This window comes from Rissa tridactyla, chromosome 7 (genome assembly GCF_028500815.1).
Source record: "Rissa tridactyla isolate bRisTri1 chromosome 7, bRisTri1.patW.cur.20221130, whole genome shotgun sequence".
NCBI classification, from domain to species: domain Eukaryota; kingdom Metazoa; phylum Chordata; class Aves; order Charadriiformes; family Laridae; genus Rissa; species Rissa tridactyla.
Genome location: NC_071472.1, coordinates 20,859,608 through 20,883,188, shown reverse-complemented (window position 1 = coordinate 20,883,188; position 23,581 = coordinate 20,859,608). Strand labels below are relative to the sequence as shown.

Here is a 23,581-nt window from a genome sequence, read left to right as displayed (position 1 = left end):
AAAATTATCTTCAAGCATAAACAAAACAGCACTTTTTCTCCAGCCAAGTTTATATAAACAGGTTAGCAAACCCATTTGGCTGATACTCTTCAAGTAACTCAGCTTGAAGCTGACAGCCAGCATAGAAAATTTTATCCCAAATTATTAAAATTTGGTATAGCTGCAAGAGCAGAAAAAATACATCTCATAATGGTAAACACCCGCGAGTCTTTATAACCAGCTGAGCACACACATTATGTGTGTGTATGTATGTATACATAAATCTGAGTATGTATATATAGACATACGTATGTATTGATATATGTATATATTCAGAGTTTGGTTTTCACAGTATTAATATAAGCTCGTTATATAATGCTATATATAAGCACTATATATATATATAAAAATATAAAACTAATAATAAACTAATATAAGCTCAAAGTGTCACTTTCCCTTTAATTATCCTGGAATAAAACCCACTGCTATTACATATAGTACTTTCTACCTGCAAAACTAGTGAAAAATTGAGAATCATCTCAAACCAAGTTTTTGATGTACCAAGATGTGAAGATTTGTCCAAATGCAGAACGGAAGAAAGCGTAATGTAAGGTTTCTTTTTTCCACAATTAGCACTCATTTTATTTATTCATGAATGCTGTTAATAAAATATGTAGCAAGGGAGAAGAACATTCCATTAACCAGCTTCTCCTGTAATTAAAAGATGAATTACCAACAACCACTGATTTATTTTTCTCATTTGTAAGAGGATATGTTTAGGTAACTGTGTCCCTGGTGAATGCTTGCTTTGAGCTGCCTGATGGCCAAGTGGTACCTTCTGGTAGGTGTGCAGCCTGCTGTAGCCCCCAGAGTGCTATGCCCGAGTGCTACTAGTCATGTTCACACTGTACCACCAGGGCTTCCCCAAGCTGTTGCCTCTGTCTTCTAGTTTTAGAGTACTGAATTTAATACCAAACTTAAGACCACTTCTGCCTCTAGCAAACAGAATAGATAACAATGAGTTGTTATCCCTAGGAATCCAGGGAATGAGAGAAGAAAAGTAAAAGATTTTTAGCTCTGTCCTCTAATAGAAGAAGGAATAAAAGAGAAGTACCTGCAAAACCTTGATAGTGATGTGGAAAACTGTCTTCAGCACAGTCATGGGTCCATACCAATTCATCCTGCCCTCTCTGCTCAAAACTGTCCAACCTTACTCATGTCTTTTGCACATTTCCTCAGTTCGCTACATTTCCTTAACAAGAATTTTTCCCCGCTACTTCAGGTCCCCTAATGAGCACATTCCCCTGCTGGACATACTGATACTTTTGAAGGAAATAGTGACTATCCTTCCTCCAGCACTGTAACTATTCTTTGAAAAGCCAAGAACTTAAAACTTCAGTTCTAATGCTGTTATTGTTTGGGTTTTTTTAAATCTTTTACAGTCTTTGCTAAGTATTCGTGGTTCCCTGTTCTCACCAAGGCGCAACAGCAAAACAAGCATTTTCAGTTTCAGAGGTCGCGCAAAGGATATAGGATCAGAAAATGACTTTGCTGATGATGAGCACAGCACTCTTGAAGACAATGAGAGCAGAAGAGATTCCCTCTTTGTTCCAAATCGACACGGAGAACGGCGCAACAGTAATATTAGTCAAGCGAGTGTGTCATCTAGAATGGTACCAGCCCTTCCAGTAAATGGGAAGATGCACAGCACTGTGGATTGCAATGGAGTTGTCTCCTTGGTTGGAGGACCTTCAACTCTAACTTCACCTACTGGTCAGCTTATACCAGAGGTAATTATAAGTGAACCAGTAATTATTATAGTTTGGCTCTGGCACAGAATTTTTTCTTACTGCATGCCTTATCATTTCTTAGAGCTGTGTGAAATAACTTGCAATAGTTTCTAAATAACAGAACATAAGGGAATAAAAGTGCTCAACCTCCTATGTCTGAGTCTCAGTCAAGTATTATATTACCCTTTCAGGATAATCCTTCAGTAAGAGATCTGCACATAGAAAGAAAAAAACCCATAAATTGAATTTGACAATGTGTATATTGTTTCACCTCATCAACAAAGGTAGACATGTGATGTATAACGAAGGATATAACTTGGAAATATGTATAGGAAAACATCTGCAAAATTGAGGAGAATGCAGTTACTGTTCCCATGATAGTTAATAGAAGTACCCCTTACTGCATTTATCTTGGAAGAAATTTTTCTCATAACTTTCATGAGAAAAAGATGTACAGTTCCTATGTACCTTTGCAACTACATTACATTTCAGTCTCAGTTTCAGACTTCTGTAAACTAAGATGTTCTTTCAAACTTTAAAAAAAAGCAAGCTTTTCCATACATAGCATTTTAATAGGAATTCAGTATGGTATCTTGGTGGCTATAATGGCACTGTATTTAACCTGAAAAGTATTTTCATTATAAATAAGTATTAAGATTTCATTACTCTTACACATTTCTTTTTATTTTTGTTTCTCTCCTATCTTGATATAGACCTTCATACCCGAAATTGAATCAGATTACCTCAAAGGTTATGCGTATATAGTTCTATTTCAGAAATACATTCACTTGAAAAAAGATTTAGCCATTTAACTCAATTGTCTTCTTTAAAGAAACAGGACTAGTGAACTCTCAAAAATGTTTCTTCATCTTCACACTAAGATAACCTTGAAATCCTTTATGAGTTCTGCAGGCCTTTTTTATTCTTTTTCTGGATGGGGACAGAATAATGAGAAAAAGAGTGAGTGGTTTCCATGAATCACAGAATCAGTGGTAAGAAGGAACTAAGATTTAGGAAGTTTTTAATCCCAATCCTGTGTTTAGATCCCTAGGTCACACTCCAGAAGAAAAGCAAAGCAACTGTAAGGACACCTACATGCTACTGAGTAGTGACCTGTTAGGCACATTTAAATCAGAGCCAGGTATTATTGCTTTGAAAAGACTTTAGAAGCCATACAAAACATTCATTGCAAGCATATATCACAAATCCTGTATGAGCATTGCAGTGGGTGAGAATTAGATATAAGAAATATTAAAAAAGATGTGAAATTTTTTTGTCCTATAAAATTTTCCAACCATGCTTATCAGGTTAGGAATGCAGTACATAATGTTAGAGAGATAATTAATTCCTAGAATTATGTTTCTCGTATAAAAGTTACTTTCTTAAATAATAGTTCACTTCTTTCTGTACTTGCACTTTAATTATTTGACATGACTAGCTACTGGAAATTAATGTGACAGGTTTCAACTTTGATCATTTTTCCTTGGAAGAATAATAATAATCACTAGCAAAAAGATACCTAGCAAAAATTTTGTTCACTCAGTGATTTAAATGAGAACCAGCTTTGGTCCCACATTGCTTTGGTATTGTGTCCCCCAGTTGATTATTCCTAGCACTGTACAAAATTCCCACTGAGTTCCTCAATAAAGAATAAAGAAATTCCTACAGGAAATTACACAGAAACCTTCAGTGTGTAAGAAAAGTCTAGTATGCTGCACAAAGCTCATTTTGATTATCACTACAATATTTATACAGTAAATATTGTTAGTTGGCTGTTGAAAAGGATGGTTTAATTCCGCAGTATTTCATTTACAGGGCACCACTACAGAAACAGAAATAAGAAAAAGAAGACTGAGTTCTTATCAAATTTCCATGGAAATGCTGGAAGATTCTGCTGCAAGACAGAGAGCAATGAGTATAGCCAGCATACTTACAAACACAATGGAAGGTATTATTTGATGCATTTTATCTGACAGGCAGTTCAGTGAATTTCTGCTAACTACATGTACAGAGCAATTATTTACATAATCTCCTTTGTAAATGTAAAACTGGCCATGTGAAATCTCTGAACATCAGATACAAAAGGCTTTTGAGCATTTCTACGATCACGTACGCATTCTAAATGGTTAGTCATTTATTTTTCATGGCACCTTCCAAAATATTACTCTATTGAGTGGACTAACAGAGACAAAATAGTCATAGCTAGGGGACTGCCTGAGCCTCAAACAGAGAATACAGGGATTTTCTTCCTATAAGACATTAACAGGAAAAATCAATTAAGATACACAGGAATTGCTATGATAAAGGCAGTGATGTGCTAGAACAATCATTTCCCTTAGACTTAAAATACAGGGATAGACAACTGAAAATGGGAATGAAAATGATAGTTTTAAAGAAAACAACCAACTGTAATCAACCCATGTCAATGCACGTGAACTGCCTTCCTTAAGCATTTCTTAAACTTTCTAAGATATCAAAGATTAAAAAATAATGTATTTGCTATATGAAAAAAACATACATTGTTGTAACAGTTTTGCTTATTTAACGGAAACTGAGTATGCTCACACTTCATACATATGCCATTAAAATATTTTCATAAGCTTAAAAGATCTATCTGCTGGATACTGGCACAGTGTGATAGCTGTTATAGTCAGACAAACCCTGCAGATGTCCTGCAACACATATTCTAAAAGGACAATAAAATATCAAGAAAATTTACAGTGCTCTTAAGATTACTTTAAGAATTGAAATATACTTTGTGAAGTGTGTTCTGAAGCCCTTTGCTCTCAGGTAAACAAATAGATCCCAAACTAGTTGTAATTCAGAAATACAAAGTTCATATTGTTCATTGTCTTCTAGAAGTATTCACAAACCATTCTCGCAAACATGTATCTTTCTGAGTACATCTTCCTACTTTAGTGCAAGAGTAAACTGTTGGTACCTCTTGATTTTTGGTGTGTAATTCTTAGTTCTCCTCCCAGGTAGAGAAGATATCTCCTTAGAGAGTGCTGCTCTCTTCCTCCAGCTAAATAGTTTGTCCTTCTGTTTTTCTGGCCAGAAATATGTCAATGTAAATTGTATTGTCCTGATAAGGCACCTCCTTACCCACATCTGGTGTCCATTATTTCAGAAGTTGCTAAGTGCAAGCAGTGGAGTCTTCTGTGCCAACTCAGCGGCCAGTGTGAGTGGCCAATTTTATCCAAGGCCATTCCCATCCTACCTTTCAGCGTTCTGCACTACATGTTCATAAATTTGATTATTCCACCCAATGCATATATTCCTTTGGAAGCACTGTCTTTGTTATGGTTTATAAAGATTATAGAAGACTCTCGCTACTTATGATACCTTTCTCTGCGTGGAGGTGACAGTCCGATGTAGCGGGAGAGCTTGTTAGTTTCAATGAGTTTGAGAGCTGTGGCAACTGCCCTTTAACTTCCCGTAATTCCACCCATATATGACAATATTAGCGGCAAAAAGCAATCCACTGGTCCTCGAAGTGGAGAGTTTAGCACTAAATCCTTATTAGCAAATGCTGTAAAATGACATGTTTGTATTTTAGCAATATCACCCATAAGTGTCATGGTGATGGAGACCTCTCTGTGCTCTGAGGAAAACTAGCACCTCCCTGTATGTCTGAAAACTGGCAGATTTCAGATTTGGGTTGATGCTACTATACAGAAATGTTATTGAAACTATTGTGTCCGTTTCTTACATATTTTGTAGTCAAAGTATATCTCACTTAAGTAAATATCAATCTTCTTTCTGGCCTGTCCTCAAACTTCCCATCACATTAGGCATTCATCCTTGCTATTATTAACTCAGTGGAAGTTACTATTCTTCTGTAACTTCGACAATATTGACAGTGAAATGGAAGAAAAAATAGTTGGTAAAGATTCTAATTGAGAGCAGAGTTGTTCTGCTAATATTAACATTGTTGTCCTGTTTTGCAATTAATAGACACTGCAACTGTACAAGAAATTTTCAAAAAAGTTAAATGATAATTTTTAAAATGAGAAAACAGACATTCTGTATATTAAAAATATTGACTTAAATAAGTAATGATAAGTACGCTCACTGAGTCATTGATCTGTTACGATATTGTACTGGTTCAGTGTAGTGGCAAACGTAATACTTTTAGTACCTGAAATCAAAACATGTATGCATGTTACATAACAAAAAAATTTTATGTTTTATGAAGCTTATACAAATCATATACATCAGCTCACTGACAATGGAGTCATGTTAACTTTTAATATCCAAAATTAAGGCATCTGCTGTAAGCAAGTCAACTAGACTAGACTAGACTGTCTAGACTCTCCCTACTGTCATGGGAAAGAGACAAACACATTTCTCTGTTTAGATAGATGTCTGAGATGATTCACTCTTCAGAGATAACTTGACTGTCCACTGGTTGTAGAGGAGCTTAAATAAATTAGATGGTTAACTTTAAGATGGCTAAATATAGGTGAGGGAAATCCCGTGTTAGCGTGAGCTGTTTATTTGAATGCTTTAATCTTTTTACATATTTTAAACAAGAACTTCCAAAGGGTATAAAGGGAATATTCATTATTTGTTACTTGTTTCCTATTTTTTTTCAGAGCTTGAAGAATCCAGACAGAAATGCCCACCATGCTGGTACAGATTTGCAAATACTTTCTTGATCTGGGATTGCTGGAGCCCATGGTTAAAAGTAAAACACGTCGTCAATTTAGTTGTGATGGATCCATTTGTTGATCTTGCTATAACTATTTGCATTGTTTTAAACACCTTATTTATGGCCATGGAACATTACCCAATGACAGAACAGTTTAGCAGTGTCCTTTCTGTGGGGAACCTGGTAAGTGGTTTGTCATGCAGTACGTGGTGTAAAAATACCCTTTTCTAAAAGAAGAAATGCATTACATTGATTATAAATTTATTCCAGGTTGGTTTTTATAATCAGTTTAGAAACCGTATATATGATTTTCATAGATAAAATGATTTTTGCTGGAGCCTTTAACTTTCATCAACCTGTTTTGTAACTACTATAATTAAAAAACTGAATATGTGTGGAAGTGCATTCTTCACTGGATTCTGGATTTTTTCTATAAAATGTTAAAGTAGCTTATCTAATTTTTACCATGGTACTGGTATTCCATCACAGAAAAAAAATTTCTTCTGTAAGAAATTGATGAAATATTCAGATGTCGTAATTTCTCTTTGAATTTTTTGCAGTTACACTACAGTGAAAGTACATTTCTAAGAAAGGCATATTTCTTGTTAGCAGTAAGTCCTTGCCACTTTAGGTAACTAAAAAATACATAATAAACTAGAAGATTTTGATTTATTCTCTAACAAAAAGCACCTTCTATCTGTAAGTTTATTAGTAGTGCCTTTCCTGATTTTAACCTGATCCAGACATTTAGGGTTACATATAATTCCTTTTCTAAAGAGATACCTAAATGTGGCATAACACTTAACGTGTTCTTGTGTGTTTCTCTCCTGAGCCTCAGGAAGCAGAGGACTGAACCTTGCAAATGTTTGTTTCAGAAGATTCATACATTTTTAATTTTTCGCTAGGTCACATAACTACCATAGTTTACGCAGGAGAGGTCTGGATTGACTCACACAGCATGCAGTCCTGAAAATCAAAACCAACCAAGTGTTCTGAACTAATCACTCAAAAAGATTAGTTTTGAAAAGTCTGCTACTATTTAAATGGAGCAGTAATATATTTCTCAGTCAGAGTATGTTTTAAAATCTGAACATCTTCCTTATACTGGTAATACATCCTTCTATGACTTGCGTTCTTGTGTGCATTAAGGTTTCCTTTCTCCTGGACGAAGATTTAATTGCTAGCATATTCTTATATTCATCACAGATTACAGAATATTGTATTTTAAAATGTTGGTCTGTCATATTGTTGAAATTATTTCTTTCCAATCATTTATACTTACAAGGTCTTCTGCCTTTTCCCATACAATTTTTTTTTAGCCTAGTAAAAGTCATATTTTTAACTACCTTTATAACAATCCAGTATCCTCAATTAGGACTATATATATGCAGTGAATACAACTCCTGCTGGTTTCAATTAAATTCTCTGTTCCTCACTGTATTTATCTATTAACCTTAATTTTGTGATTTCCATTCAAAATATGTTAATTTACTCTTTGCTTGTGACATCACGGTCTGTTTGATGATAAATTAAATATGACAAATATGACTCTGCCTTTTCTGTAGCATTTTAATGAGAAGGAAGAAATAGTTCTACGACACAGTGATTCATTTTCATAATACTAAAATTCATCCAGTATTCAAAAGTCCTAAGTAATTATAAGAAAACTTGAGTTTACTTCTGTTAAAATGGGGGGGTTTGCCTATTTGCAGATGCAGTTATGCTCAAGAAAAAGTTTGTGGATGGAATGGGTTATTTTGTGAAGGAAATATTTTAAAATGAAATATTCTTCTTTTTTTTTTTTCAATTATTTTGACAAATATGAGTTTTGTCAAGAATAATCTTCTTTGCTGCGTTCTCTTTACCGTACATAGCAATATCTCTTACATTCTTCTGACTATATGGTAACGTCTCTTATATATCAAATTAATAGGATAGTGTTTCTTGCTGTATTTCTAGTTTCTCCAAAGTATACACATTTTAAAATGTTAATATTTACATTTTGGCAATCGTGAATGTTTCCCCAGCATTATATCCACCTCCTAATCTTCTTAAATTGAAAGGTAATCATGAGTGTAGTTATATAGGATTGTAAAAAGTCAGCTTTGCTTCCATAAAACTTGCTGAAGGAGGACTGAGAACAAGCTGTGTAAAGAACTGTCACAAGGCAATGGCAGAGTACTTTGGTGTACTTTAGTAGACTTTTGGATCATCTAGCATATCCTTTGAGTGTTGTGCAGAATATTCATATATTTTTAGGCATTTTGCATTATGCTCCAAAACATCTTTATTATGCTGCACAAACCACTGATCACTACTCGTAACAAGAAAATGCTGGGTTAACTACTGGACTCTAAAACACTAAGAAGCATTGGTAATTCCACATTTGCCACTTCCAAATATTTCAAAGAGCATTGTCACCATGAAGTTATTTTTCCCAAAAGGAAATAGCTATCAGGTGGAATAGTAGCTGTGTGTGAAACCTCTATATCTTTACAAAAAGCCCAGTGTAAGAAACTCCAACTTCCCCTGTCTATTCCACCCTCTGACCTAAAAGACAGACCTTAGAGAGAGAGTGTTCTTCTAACACTTCTGATTAGACTGTGAGCAAGGGTGAAAAAATGCTGTCAAGTCTTCTTTTGCTTTACTGGGACTATGCTCTAGAAACAGGACTGAAAACACTGGATCATATCACATCGTCTGCTGGATGGATAGTCCAGCAGGTGTCAAATCTGAACTGGAGCTGAGCTGCTGACTGGTTTTATAGGCGTATCAAACCTCTGCCCCCCTATATCTGTCGTGATTTAGTAATTTGTTATTAATTATCAGTTTTCAGTGTTTAGAAATACTTTGATGGCATTTGGAGATAGCAATCAGCTGGTTTTTATAATAACAGGTACAAGTAACAGGTATGAGAACTCAAACCGGATAAGAAAAATTTACTCAGCTATATAAATTTCTCGTAACAACTCAACTCATTAATTACATTTTGTTTTAGGTATTCACTGGGATATTCACAGCAGAAATGGTACTAAAGATAATTGCCATGGACCCTTATTATTATTTCCAAGAAGGCTGGAATATTTTTGACGGCATTATTGTTAGCCTTAGTTTAATGGAGCTTGGTCTTGCAAATGTTGAAGGATTATCTGTTCTTCGGTCATTCAGATTGGTAAATACCTTGCTAATGAAATATTTGCATGCAATTGTTTCACTCCATGTCTGTAATAATTACCAGTATTGTAAAGATATATTATATACTTAAATTGACTCACACTGTTTTTCATATATGTCTAACTCGCAAGCCATATTTGATAAGTACAAGTTTAAGGTGTTTGTCAATTGATATCCTTTGATATCTTTTGGTATCAAATTATCCTATTCATATGCTATCCTACTGATATCCTTTGCCAGCATAAGACTAACTGCTACCTTTTGAGATTTTGTAAATCTTCATTGTGCTGATTTCATTAAGATTCATCAAAGCTGAATATCTGTAAAAACATACATATTGCCACCAGCATAAAGAATCGTAACATTTTACTCTTTATATTGTGAACATTACTTTTTGTTACTCATAAACCCCCAAAGTAGATCCTCTCTTCACAACATTTATTTTAATGGCACCAAAAATAAACATTTAGTAACTCCATTACATATAACAAAGAGTCATAACAGTCTGACTTTAGGATAACACTTAAATTGAAATATTACTGAGCTTATATTAGAAATGACTTTTTTATAGCAAATAGTATTGTACACAAACTAATTTACAGGTATGTTTACTGGAGGCACAATTCATGATTTAAAAGTAATAGTTATCACATTACTTGAAAACCTAGGATACTTCCTGATATATAGAGGAGGAAGTCATGACTTAGTTTATTGGCACCAGTTGCAATGGTACCCAACTTCACATGCCATAATTTGATTACTGAATATTATTTTTAAGTTAGTGTTTATGATTTGAATGACATCACAATATCAGCATCAAATTGTTGCTTCACAAATTGTCCTCTAACTAAGCCTGGAAGACCTAATGTGGTGCTGAGGGAAATGTGTAACCAAGCCAGCAAAGAGGGTGTAACAAAGATGATGAAAATAGTAAAAAGTTCTCAAATGTCTTTAAGAATTGTTTGGTAATCATCTGTAAGTGGATGTTCGAAAATATTAAAATCAAACGTGGTGCAAACAGAAATTATGGGTTTTTTTCTATGTGTTATCACTAAGATGAAATGCTGAACACTGCAGTTTAGGCACCCACCAAACTCCATGCTCTCTGCTTTCCATTAAAATAATAATGTGTTCCTACTGAAGAACAAATTAATCTACAGAAACTGATATGCTCTGATAAACAACTTGGACCTAGCTTCTATTTCATAACTAAAACTAATGATTCCTCTGCCTTTTTGTTTTTCAGCTTCGAGTTTTTAAGTTAGCAAAATCTTGGCCAACTCTAAATATGCTGATTAAGATTATTGGCAACTCAGTGGGGGCTTTGGGGAACCTGACCCTGGTGCTGGCCATCATTGTCTTCATTTTCGCTGTGGTTGGGATGCAGCTGTTTGGGAAAAGCTACAAGGAATGTGTCTGCAAGATCTCCAGTGATTGTGTGCTTCCACGCTGGCACATGCATGACTTTTTCCACTCTTTCTTGATTGTATTTCGAGTGCTGTGTGGAGAATGGATAGAAACGATGTGGGACTGCATGGAGGTTGCAGGCCAAACCATGTGCCTTATTGTTTTCATGCTGGTCATGGTGATTGGAAACCTAGTGGTACGTGATGATGAAAAATTTTTGAACATTAACTCTGATGCAAAATGTACATAACTTACAGCTAGGCAATGAGAATGTTTGTCATACTTCTGTTTAGAATTAAACAATAAATCTGAATGTGCTAGATTCTGAGTAAAAATATATGATGCTTCCCTTCTCCCCCTTTTCACTCATTTCCATACACTGAAGTACTCTCACTACGGGTCCAGGAATTAAGGAATACATCAAAATGTCAAATCAAACACCCTATCGTGGGAGTGCTGCAGCTAATTGAGAGGTGCTGTTTAAATCCAAATGTCTTCCTAACTGCTCTTGAAATAATAAAGCTTATGCTGCACCAGCTCCTGGGCAGCTTCTTCTTTGGAGGAAAAAAATCTAAGACTTTCTTACACCCATTACAGCTAATTCCAACACTAATACTTCTGACTTAATGAAAATAAAGTATATTGTAGATTTTCTTATATAGAATCACTTGAATTTAAGTACTGAACTTTTTGGCGTGTTTAGGTGTAAAAAACAAAAACGAAATACAGAGTGATTGGACATTCTAAAAATACGATTGAAAGTTTCTAACTCAAAACTATAGAAGAAACCTTTATAGAGAATTTTTCATTCAAGATGACAAGTTAAAATACCAAAGGTTCAATATGTACATATTTCATTGGTGAGAAACTCTTAGAAATCAGGATTATAATTGGAATGCATAATTTTTTACACTTTTACTTTAAGTTTCTTTTACTGTTGACCTTTGCAGTTCATTATGATTGATATGCATAAAACCCGTATTTCGTTACTTGACAAAATTCTCTTCCTTTAGTGATATATTTTAATGTGATTTAAATTTTTATAAAATAGAATTCAAAGTGTTCGTGTCCTAGTTGTTCACATGACCTTGCAATCTTGGCATTATATCAGCAGAAAAGTGCAGAGCTCCAGAAAGTTATTTATGATCAGTAACCTACTCGACTATTTTTTTTAGTATTAGCTTCAACATAGAAATACTGTTTCAGATTCATATTGTCTTCTTTCTTCCAAGTGTCTTTTTACCTTCAGGGTTCTTTTCTGGAATTGTGAAAGTCTGCAGAATTAAATCTCATAGAGAGTACAGATGAGAGACGTAACACAGTTAACTATGGGGAAGTTTGTTTATGCCATTTTGCCGTATCATGACAACTTTTGATGCCTGGTGGTATATCAGACCGAAAGTATGAAATGATTTAATTGCTTGTAAGCTTTAGTGATATAGCCACAGTTTATAGGAGATTATATTAAAACGAGAGTAATGATGTTTGAATTCTGAGGCAATAAACCACAGCCCTCAGGCAACACTGGTGCGAAGATTGTTGCCTGCTGATGAAAGAAATCCAGTTCATTTTTAAATTAAGAGCAAACAAAATTTTCACTTTTTGCCAAGTGAAAAAGGAAAAAAAAATCCAATTACAAACAACATAGGATTATTATAAATAATAGGGATTAAAGTGTAAAATTAATTTTTAAATACTCCTTTTATCCTTTTATGACAAGCTTTATGTAATTTAAGGGACAAGCCCAGAATTAACAAAAAATCGCAGTCTCATGGTATAATCTTCCAAACAGTAGTTTGAAAGTGTAAGTAAGTAGGTTATTATAGCATTAACTGATACAAGTTTCTAAAATACCTGCATCATAGAAACCCATCTAATTTTACGAACCATGTTTAATTCTACTTAAATTCCAGTGATTTTAAGTGATTTAGACAGAGGCCTTTCAAACCTCTGATGAATGTGTATAGCTAGAATTTTTGTAACTTTTTTTTATTTTATAGTCTAAGCAACCGTGCTGCTTCAAACAAAGACCAAAAAAGTTTAAAATAATTATGTATTAGCTTGTCTGTTTTCATCTTCTGAGTGAATACTGATCAAAACAAATAAGGAGATATTTTGTAATTTAAGGTGCTAAGTGGTTGTCTAAAATCAGTGAATGTTGTTTTTCAAAACATTGTGTGCTATTTGACAGTATCCTGTAAAAATACTCACTTCTTATATGTATGTATTTACTGTACAGCTGTATTCTCTCATCTTTTAGGTATTGAACCTGTTTCTGGCCTTGCTGTTGAGCTCATTTAGTTCAGACAACCTTGCTGCTACTGATGATGATAATGAAATGAACAATCTCCAGATTGCTGTGGCAAGGATTCAGAAAGGAATAGATTATGTTAAAAAAAAGATACGGGAGTTCATCCAAAAAGCCTTCGTTAGAAAGCAGAAAGCTTTAGAAGAAATCAAAGCACTTGAAGAGCTAAACAACAAGAAAGACAGCTGCATTTCCAATCATACTGCTGTTGAAATAAGCAAAGATCTGAATTATCTTAAAGACGGGAATGGAACCACCAGTGGTGTAGGCACAGGCAGCAGTGTGGAAAAATACGTAATCGATGAAAATGATTACATGTCATTCATAAACAACCCAGGCCTCACTGTGACAGTGCCAATTGCAGTTGGAGAATCAGATTTTGAAAATTTAAATACAGAAGAATTTAGCAGCGAATCTGATATGGAAGAAAGCAAACAGGTATGATTTTTTGTATCTTAATGATTAAATTGTAGCCATGCATTTACATAGTTCTTAATTACATATTTAGAATTGTTTAAAAAACTGTCTTATCCCATGTAAATATATTTTATATTTTATTATTTTATGTAATTATAATTCAAGAAAAAAGTACCCTAGGTGATGGCATACTAGGGAGTCCTTAGAGTTTACATCTTTAATACTCTGTTTATTAGCATGTGGACGATGTATAATTTTAAATATATCTTTCACAATTTTATGAGGTTTTAGGACTAGCACACATTTCATAAAGCATTCTTTCTGTAGTACCTGTAATGTGATCAAGAATTTATGGAATAAGAGTATTGCAGAAGGCTAAGGAACAATCAAGAGTATGCAGCTTTGCATATGCAATCAAGTATAAGTGGAGAAATATATTTTTTTCTCTATCTAGGGTAGTTGTAAAAATGAACCCAGAGACATCATAAATCAGTGATGTATTCAGTTTTGTGAGTAATATTCATACAGATTTTGGGTTCAGAGACTGTGGCTGGCGGAACTGAAGTAATCCAGATACCAATCAACGTCATGGTAATGTGGTATCTCAAGTTATCCTCGAGAGCAGAATAATCTTGTAATATAGATGCATGTGGAAACAGTTTACTTGAAAGCCTTATGCTATTGTTATTGTGCAATGAGACAGCAGTTGGTGTAAAAATCAGAAGCCACGTGCCTCAAAATATAAGTGGCTCAAGTACCAGAAGTGATCATGAAGAGGTGATAATGGTATTCAAGGTAAACTTTGTATGTTGGGGTAATGATCAATGACAAGCTAATAAATGCATTAGCAGAATATAATTCTATGCAATGCCACTAGAAATGTAGGAACTGTGAGGTTTAAGGGATCAGGAATCATGGGTAAATATGTTTTCAATTAGGTTATATGCTATGATGTTGTCTGATAACTCATTAATACAAAAAAGTTTGTTTACCATAAAGAAAGTTCATGACTGTATCATCGCTATACGGCTGCCATATTTGCAAATAATGCTGTATTCCTCAGCAATAACCAAACTATACCGCATAACATTAATGGAAAGCCACGATCCAGTTAATCATAGTATGGGTTTTTTGCTAAAGAACATAAGGGAACATGAAGTGTGTGTGTTTATTTGCAACTGCAAAGAACAACTCTGCATAACAACTGTAAGATTAAGAGCAAGATATCCTATCAGTCATCTGAGTTGCTCAGTTATGTGACAAAGATTTTTTTCAATGATCACCTATAAGATAGTATTGCAGTGCTTATCCATGCAATTTAAGAATACAAGAGATTCAGGAAGTGTAAAGCGATATGATTTATGAGATCAACTAGAATAAAAAAAAAAGCTTTCAAAGTGACTCTGGGTCTGAGAGCTAAGTATCTTTCACGTAAGCTGATCTAATAAAAATTAATTGTCTTTTCCAATGAACCTTTAGCGAAGTCATCTAAGTCTTTTCATATATTCTGATATTCTTAAAATGACATTTTACTATAAATTTTCTGCTTTCCTTGTGGTTAGTTTTGATAAATACAGTGATAAATGCCTTCCTAGTAACTTTTTTCATCTTATTAAGTTATGTGCCTAAAAATTTCCTGAATATGTTACTTTTTTAAAAGCTTGTAATATGCATTAGGAAGTTGGGAGGCTTATAAGCTGTGCAGATGTTAAATGTGTGGTTACGTGACACGTTAGCCTCAGCAGCAGAGCTGGCTTGGGAAGTTCCCATCCACACCTGGGCTCCTGATCCCCCGGCAGTCTTTACCCCTTTCTCTGCTGCAGTGCTTGTGGCTTTGCACTGTAAAGAGTGTCGCTGGAGCGATGTAAGTTAAATAACATCACCCCATAGGTATTATTTGTTTATTTCTTCTTTAAGATAGATCGAATGGTTCAATTTATAGTGTACTGCCATATATGCTATCAGAACAGCTGACAATAAAACAAAGTGCAATGCAAAGGCAGAAGCTCTTCTGCTTTCCAAGTGAATATATGATGTAAGTACAACCCAAGAAAATGGAGTAAGAGCCCTTGTTGTGCCGAGAAATTCTGAATGCTACCAACTTCAAGGTGACTTTCACAAGTCAATTGCTCTGTTCATTCCCATCTTTGCTTGGTTCGGGTATCATGCTTTTTTCCTCTAAGAAGTTGTTTCAGGACCATAATAAATCAAAAGGGATCTTGCTGTTTTTTATGGACTTTAGATGTATCCGTATGTCTTCAGGAAGAGAAATCAAATCCAAAAGTCTGTACAAGCAATTTGAAAGTGAAAATTTCACATGACTGTGGGAAATCCGCCAGTAAATGATGGTTGGTGTATATATTAAGAACTTGTGGAGAAATTTACAATGGAGATAGGATAAGTTTAGGACTTCTGCGGAGCCTCAAGATTTCCATAGAATGTAATAATCACTACCATTGCAAAGCTGGAGCAATAGTGCTTCCCTCAAGTTCTGCTCACACACAACTGTTTAGCATTCAACTGTTTGACATGTATTTGTACAGTGCGAGTCTGCATATTGTGAACGGTATCTAGTAAGATAGGAATTTCTTACCAGTGCCCTGAAAATTGTGAATTCTATATTAACTGCAGTTTCTGTTCTGAATTCCTTACTCCATTCCTTCTGGATGATTTTTAGGGAAAGGATAAAGTCCCTTTTTTATTGTGTGTATAAAAATCGAGCTTCTTTGGTACTATATGAACAGATGTTCTGATGTGTGACAGGAATTTGTGAAGATTCCCAATCTATCAAGTCAACAGTACTGTTGAATCTTTTACTGCCTTCTGATTGTCTTTTGAGGAAGACGAAGAGTATATTGGCACAGTGTTACCTCTCTAGAACAGTACACCATAATTTGCTTTATTTTGCCTCTCAAGGGATACCACTGAGACAACATGCATCCTAGGAGAAGGCCTGGTCTGCAAAAGGAGGGGTACGAGATAGGGCAAAACTTTCCCTGCCTTAACTGTGGCAGTACTTAGCACTTAAAATACTCTCAGGAGGTATCCCCTTTAATAACTTTTTATTTAACAACAGAGCTGTGGGAAGCTAGATCTGCACAGGAACTGTGAAATGAATCATTTTTTTTCTGGTGTTTTACTGACTGCCACTGATGTTAAGAGCAGAATAATTATTTAAAGTCTATCAGCAATAACAGGTCATGCTAGAAGTGGGGCAGGGTCTGTGTGCCCCTGAGGAATATGCCAAGAGAAGATCATTACTTAGTAATTGTAACTGCAGGTGAATGAGGAACAAATCGTAATTTTTCCTATTTTTATTATCAGATATACTATAGTACATAATTAGCTACCAAGTTTGTTTTGGAAGGCTGGTTCCTTCCTCCCCTTTCCCCTCCCCTTCATAAAAACACTTTCTAATTAATTTGCTAGTTAATAACTTCATAAATCTGTAAGAATCTATTCTGGAACCTGGTTGCAAGTCCCAGACCTTAACAGATCTTTCTAACACATATCACTAAAAATTTGGGGAAGTCTCTGTTTGAATGAAGCATAACGATAACATTTATTACATTTAAAAGTTACCTACTACTTTAGAGTAGTAGTTGGCTGAAAGTACCTGAAAGAAGTGAACATTTATTGATACTTTGAAGGAGGATTTTGTCAATATCTACTATCAGAAAATAGAGGTGCAATAACCACTGAAATAACCATCAGAAATAACAGATTTCTGCTCTGAAATAAAGATACTTGAGATAATTAACTTTAAAGATAATAAAGTAAAAGTAACTAAAGGGGATAATTTAGTGCTTTTTAAAGTTAGCATGGTGGATGCTGTTTCTGTTATAAAATATGCCTGCTAGTCAGTGAAATGAATGGACTGTGTTAATCTTACCAAATGTAAGACTCCTAACTATTGTATTTCGGTACCACTTAACAATTGTTCATTATATATGAATCACAACTTTATTAATAAAGTTTTGAATTTCAACATGGCAAAGTAATTTCAAAGATATTCACAGTTATGGAAAGCTTATTTCACAAGTAAAGGAATACATATACCTACAGGCCTCTATCATTCAGAATTCCAAAAGCCTTTATATCTACAGTATATTTATAGTAAGTACAGGCTGCTCAATTAACTTCTGAAATCACAACAGATGGTTTTAATAAAACTAAAACTATTCTTCATCATCTAATCCACTGAATTTTCAAAACAAGGAATAAGTTCATTTTTTTGATCGGCTTCACTAGTGCCTTTGTGACTTGGTGAAATAAAAAGAAAGGAACACAGTTATTGCATTCCCAAATATTAAGCATTGCCATTGAGCTTCAGTAAACTTCTTAGCCAAAACATAACCAGTAGAGATTTGATCAATTTGTTGATGATTTTTTTATCACATTTCTTTTAAAATATCCAACAATCTAAATTCCCCTTTTCTAAAACTGACCAATTCTGGGACAGTATCTTCAAAAGTCACAGATTCTTTAAGTTATGGACTAGCTGTGGATAACTAACGAATGACACCGTATCTCTGGATACACTGATGGGCCACTGTCCAGACACCAATCCAATCCTGTTTTGGAACAATTAGAGAGAGTTTATAGAGTCAGAAGTATATAGCACACTAAATCTAAAACTAGAAACTTAAACAATATGATACTTCATCACATTTAATTTGAACAGAAACGAAGGAGGTTTGCTTTTATTGAGATCTATAAGTTCTACCACCATTATTAGAGGATGAAGGAGGAATGGGAAGACATACATCTTCAAAGTATTTTTGCTTACTGTATGTACATCTTTTGCAAACAAAAGAGAGAATCACATAGTCAGTTAAATGAAGACTAGAACATTAAATCAAAACAAACCTTAAATTTTTCATTAATATGCATTAAGCACTATATAAATACTGTAATACTTTCCAAATCTGCTAACCATGTCTTTATTAATTTAATTCGTTGTATTTTTATTTATGAATCACAATTTCAGAGTGCGTATTATTAGGTCTAGCTTCTGTGTCTCTTATTTCTCTAAAATAAACTAACAAGTTCTGTAGAAAAGTTTGTTGAACATTTCAGGTGGTATGTATTTCCCTTTTTGCCAACTGATCATAAAATATTTAATAATTATGTTTTAATTGTGTTAAAGCCATGTTTGAATTAGAGATTCCAAAAAGAGGAAAACCCAAGATCCTGTGTCTTGAACTTCACTACCTACCATTCTTACTTCTCGCAGGGGTAAAACCAAGCTGGAGCAATCAAGAATGCAGCTCTGGTGCTTTTTAACCAGGTAGAGCAACGTGTCACCACTTTCACACAGGTTACCTAAGCAAGTTATACATATATATGTATATATATATATAATCACTTTTTAATGGATTTTGACTGGCCTGCATGCTATTCAGCTATGTACCTTCCCTATCCATTGCAAGACAGTAGAAACATGCACAGCTGCTCTCTGCTGAGTCATGGGACTCACATCACAGCATGGTCAGGTGGGACTGGCAACCCCGACATACATTTTTTAACTCTGCTAATGATTTTTCTGGATAATTTAATACAGTATTTAGCAATAACTGCATGCTCTACAGGTTTTGAAGTATGGATCATCAAAGTACTGGAATGTTATACGTTTAAGAGGACAACGAAAAAGGGAGCATGCATAGTTTTTAAAAAATAAAAACAACCCTTTTTGATTCAGCCCTTATAAATGTAAATATTTAATGAAATGTGTTAAGTGATTTATGTAATGATTACTTCACTTCCTTAATGAATAACATTTAAACTATCAGTAGCTACTTGCATAAAAATTACACTGTTATACTTTTAAATCTACAATGCACTGTAATGCAAATCTTCAAGATGCTACACACTACAATCTTTATTCATTTGGGCAGTGCATATCTTGAGTTTTATAAACTGTAAGCAGAGCAAATAGTTTCATAATTGCTAAAATTATACTTAGGAAATAACCCTCCTTAAAAAACTCTCAAAGCAAAGCATTTTACAAATACTCTTTTCTTAAACTTTAAACTCCTTCATAAATTGTGGTATCTTGGAATGTGTTTCACGGTAGCAGTCTGTGACTGAGCTGGGGGACTCGGTGTAAATTAGAAAGACTATGGAGTAGTTGGCATCATTTTTATAAAATTCCCTGCATATTTACCGTAGGGTTTTTTTCATTATAGGCAAGTATAATCTCCATTTATGCATAATTGGCAGAGCCTTCAGGAGTAGGGACAGCAAATACTGAACAGAAGCCAAAGTTACATGAAACTAAGGAGGTCAAATTATCCTAGTGAAACTTGGCGTCAAAAATTTGCTGCGATTGAGATTTCAGTCCTACAGCAGGATTCAAAGCTGTTGCCTTCAGGCAGAGTCTCGCTGGCTTCAAAAGGATAACCAAATGGTTGTTTTGTACCATTGATTATAGTATAGTATGATCTATTTATATTATATCATAGTATAAATTGCCCAGAGATTACAAAAAAAAAAAATCATATTGGTGTTTATTCTGAAAATTGTCAGATTGTACTGATGAAATTTTAAACCAAGATATGCTTCAAACATCAAATAAAAATCTAAGGAAAGAGATTTTTAAAGTGGTTTACTTAATATTATATAAAAGTCAAATATCATAAGGCCTGAGATTTAAAGTCAGTTTAGAATACCTTTGGAATCATTGATCCCCGTTATTATATATTCTGTCACTCGATTACAGTGCAGCTTTCAAGATTCAGAAGATAAAACCACGTGGCTGAAAAGGCAATTTGTAATGGCTGAATCCCTTTATTTTATTGTCACTTGAATCATGAAGCTGTTTGTAAAGCTTAAAATTTTAGTAGCCTGCTCTTGCTCTTATTGAAATCTAGAGTAAAATAAGAGCAAGACCGGGTCTTAAGTGAATGCATTTTCTTGTAAATGGGCACATTAACATGCTGTTGGTCAAAGCTTGTTTTAATGATCTAAGCTGTTGAAAAGAGATGCACTGCTCTGAAAGGACAGTATGGAGGCTGATGATATGTATATTAACCAAATACTTGGGTTGGTGATGAAGCATTTTTTTTACGTTATATTCTATACAATAATACTTGTAACACTATTTTCAGAAAAATATAAACTCATTGAGGTAGTCGTATTTTTTATTTTATTTGTGTGTGTGATTTCCACAGTATTGCTCAGGCTTCTGCTCTAGTCAAGCATGTTGTTTTGCTGATTCAGGCCTTGAGAATGCTGCATCATAAGCAACTGCTTTCAAATGTATCCTTGTAAAGGAAAATGTGTTATCACTGAAGATGCAAATAAGCATTTACAGGGCATGGCGTGTTCTAGAGGCTGATAATCACATTTATGAGGTGAAAAGAAGATTGTGTTAATCCATCATGTATCTTGAATTTCCTATTAGTTTTATTGCTAGGAAAAAAAAAAGATCATTAAAGTCGCCTTATTTAAAATGCAATGGTTCTTTCCTAATTTAGGGTCTTGAAGCAAAGAAGAGGAGTTTTATAAACTTAATGAGGTTTTTTTTACAATGCAATTGTTTGAGATTATTTGAAAAATAATGAAGAGAATGGTTTATGTGAAAAATAATGAAGAGAATTATAGTAGGTTTTGTTTATACCGATTATAAATTGCACTTCTGTCACTTGGTTTTTAGCAACTATGCTGTCAGGGCTATCTGCAACAGTTTAGAAGAAGCAGTAAAAAAACTGACTGCCTTTTAATTGGCACTCACAGAGATTAGTAATTGACACTCGCTATGTACCTTTATCTTGCTACTATTAAGTAATTGATTTAATGAAGATGGATCAGGCCATGAATTAGTTTTAATTTTCCTAACTTGAATGTGACAGATGATTATTTTCACAATATTTGTCTTTTATTTAATGAAGAAACTGCCTATAATTTCAGTGACAGGTTTCAGACTTCTTATTTCTTTATATTACAATGATATATAATAAGAGAATTAATTCACAAATCCTTTTTCCTTTTTAAAAGACAGCCTTATGCGTGGATAATAGGATGGTGTGCTAATAATGATGCTTAATATAGTTACATTACTGTGCATTTTGGTCTGTAAATGTAATACAGAAAACAAAGTTTTCTCACTATATGAGGGACACGGTATTTTATTTCAGACTTACTGATCTACATGACCAGTAATAAAATGATTCCATTTAGAGGCAATATGGCTGTAATTATTTTACATACATAATTTTTGGAAATCTTAGAGGAAGTGCAGAATCAAAAAGGGAAACACGTTATTTTAACATGTTTACTAAGCAAAAACTAACCATTGGGAACTCCAGTTCTCAATGTATTTATACAAATGTTTTCACATTTGTCAGCATGATTTTCCATGTATGACAGGTCATAACATTTAAAAAGGGAAAGAATGGCTTTCAAACTCATACCTCTGTTCTTGTTAGGAATCTTTTCTATTATGCACTAAGTTAAGTCCTTTATTTTTGGTTATAATGCAGTAACAGCCATGCAGCCTGAGGTCTAAGGGACCCTATATTGACTACATTTGCAGGTGTGTGTGAAGGGCAGCTTCTTGAAACTTAACCCTGAAATTATCCATCACCCAACATGAATTTTTTCTAAACTTCATTCGTCTTATGTAAGAGTTGAATATGAGGAAAAAGTTGCTTACCAAACTATATAAGGTTATACATGTCATTTACTTAATTTCTGGTAGAAAAAATCCCTTAGCCCCCAGTGCATTTTCGTGAAGGGACTGGATTTTAACTGAAGAGTTAAATAACTAGTTTTAATTTGCAGCAGTGTCTCTGAAAGAGAGAATACATGGAAATACCTCTTTAAAAATTATTGTTTATTATTTACTGCAAAACCATTCAAATAATCTGTATAGTATTTTTTTATATATTCTAAAAATGTTACTATCTTGAAAGCTAAATGTCAAAAGTACTTGGTATTAAGCATTTTCTCAAAAAAATTTGCATAGAAAGGTCTTCATACAGGTCAGATCTGCTGAGCTGAAACCACAAACCTAGTCTGTGACCAAATGCTCTATTACATCAGTGCCTGTACGATTTAAAGTACTTAAGTTAGAGGTGCATTGCAGATCCCTCTCGAAATTCCTATGTATTACTGCTCTGTGGTGTAAACCAGGCGTATTTCGCCGCTGTGCGTGTTTTAATGTTGCTTTCTGATTACAAGCCCTATTTCACAGTAAAAGAGAGTGTATTTTCTATGAAAGCAATTAAAGATGCAAACAGTATCGACAACTGAAAACAACTTGCAAACTCTGTGTCTAATTACTGAATTAGTTGTGTGCATCTTTGGCAGGTTTGTCCTTTCAAAATATGCTTTCTTAAAAGGACAGAATTATGGGCAGTCTTGCATGACTGAAAAACAGCTTGACCTGATCCAAATTCCAATGCATTTGGTAAAAAGTTACTTAATTTCAATTTCTTGATATCAATCTCCACTTCTTGCAGTTTTCAGATCTAGAAGTGCTTTTACTGTAGTAAGGACTGTAGTACTTCACTGTACACAAAAGTAGTAGGATCATAGAAAAATTTGGGATGGAAAAGACCTCAGGAGGTCTCTCAATATGCACAGAAGACTGGAATGCAATGAAGAGATTTCAGATCTGGTAATTTGTGCTTTCTGCAAAAATTAAATTGTGCAGAAATTTGCCATTAAATGCCATTAAATTTACAACACTAATCAAGATATGGTGTATGTTTGGGAAAACGTCATCTGTAGTGGACATGAAGATATATGTGGAGCTTTCTGTTAGTTCATTTCACTGAGAAAACTAAGACACATTTTCAGTGTAATCCAATACAGTAAAGCAAATGAAATAACTCGAGAGCGTGGTAC

General features: G+C 34.2%; 1 protein-coding gene across 16 annotated transcripts in view; it reads left to right on the top strand.

The window, feature by feature from the left end:
• The window catches only part of LOC128912499 (sodium channel protein type 2 subunit alpha-like), a 60,946-nt gene that overhangs the window by 14,784 nt on the left and 22,581 nt on the right, over positions 1-23,581 (top strand). For 10 of the 16 annotated variants that reach the window (XM_054208505.1, XM_054208513.1, XM_054208508.1 and 7 more), the window contains 6 exons: positions 1,422-1,769; positions 3,585-3,717; positions 6,368-6,606; positions 9,422-9,595; positions 10,844-11,200; positions 13,265-13,750. In XM_054208505.1, coding sequence (XP_054064480.1) covers positions 1,422-1,769; positions 3,585-3,717; positions 6,368-6,606; positions 9,422-9,595; positions 10,844-11,200; positions 13,265-13,750 — 1,737 coding nt within the window. Of the gene's footprint in view, positions 1-1,421; positions 1,800-2,057; positions 2,067-3,584; positions 3,718-6,367; positions 6,607-9,421; positions 9,596-10,843; positions 11,201-13,264; positions 13,751-23,581 lie in introns of all 16 variants that reach the window. The other 6 variants (XM_054208512.1, XM_054208510.1, XM_054208516.1 and 3 more) reach the window with 4 other exon arrangements.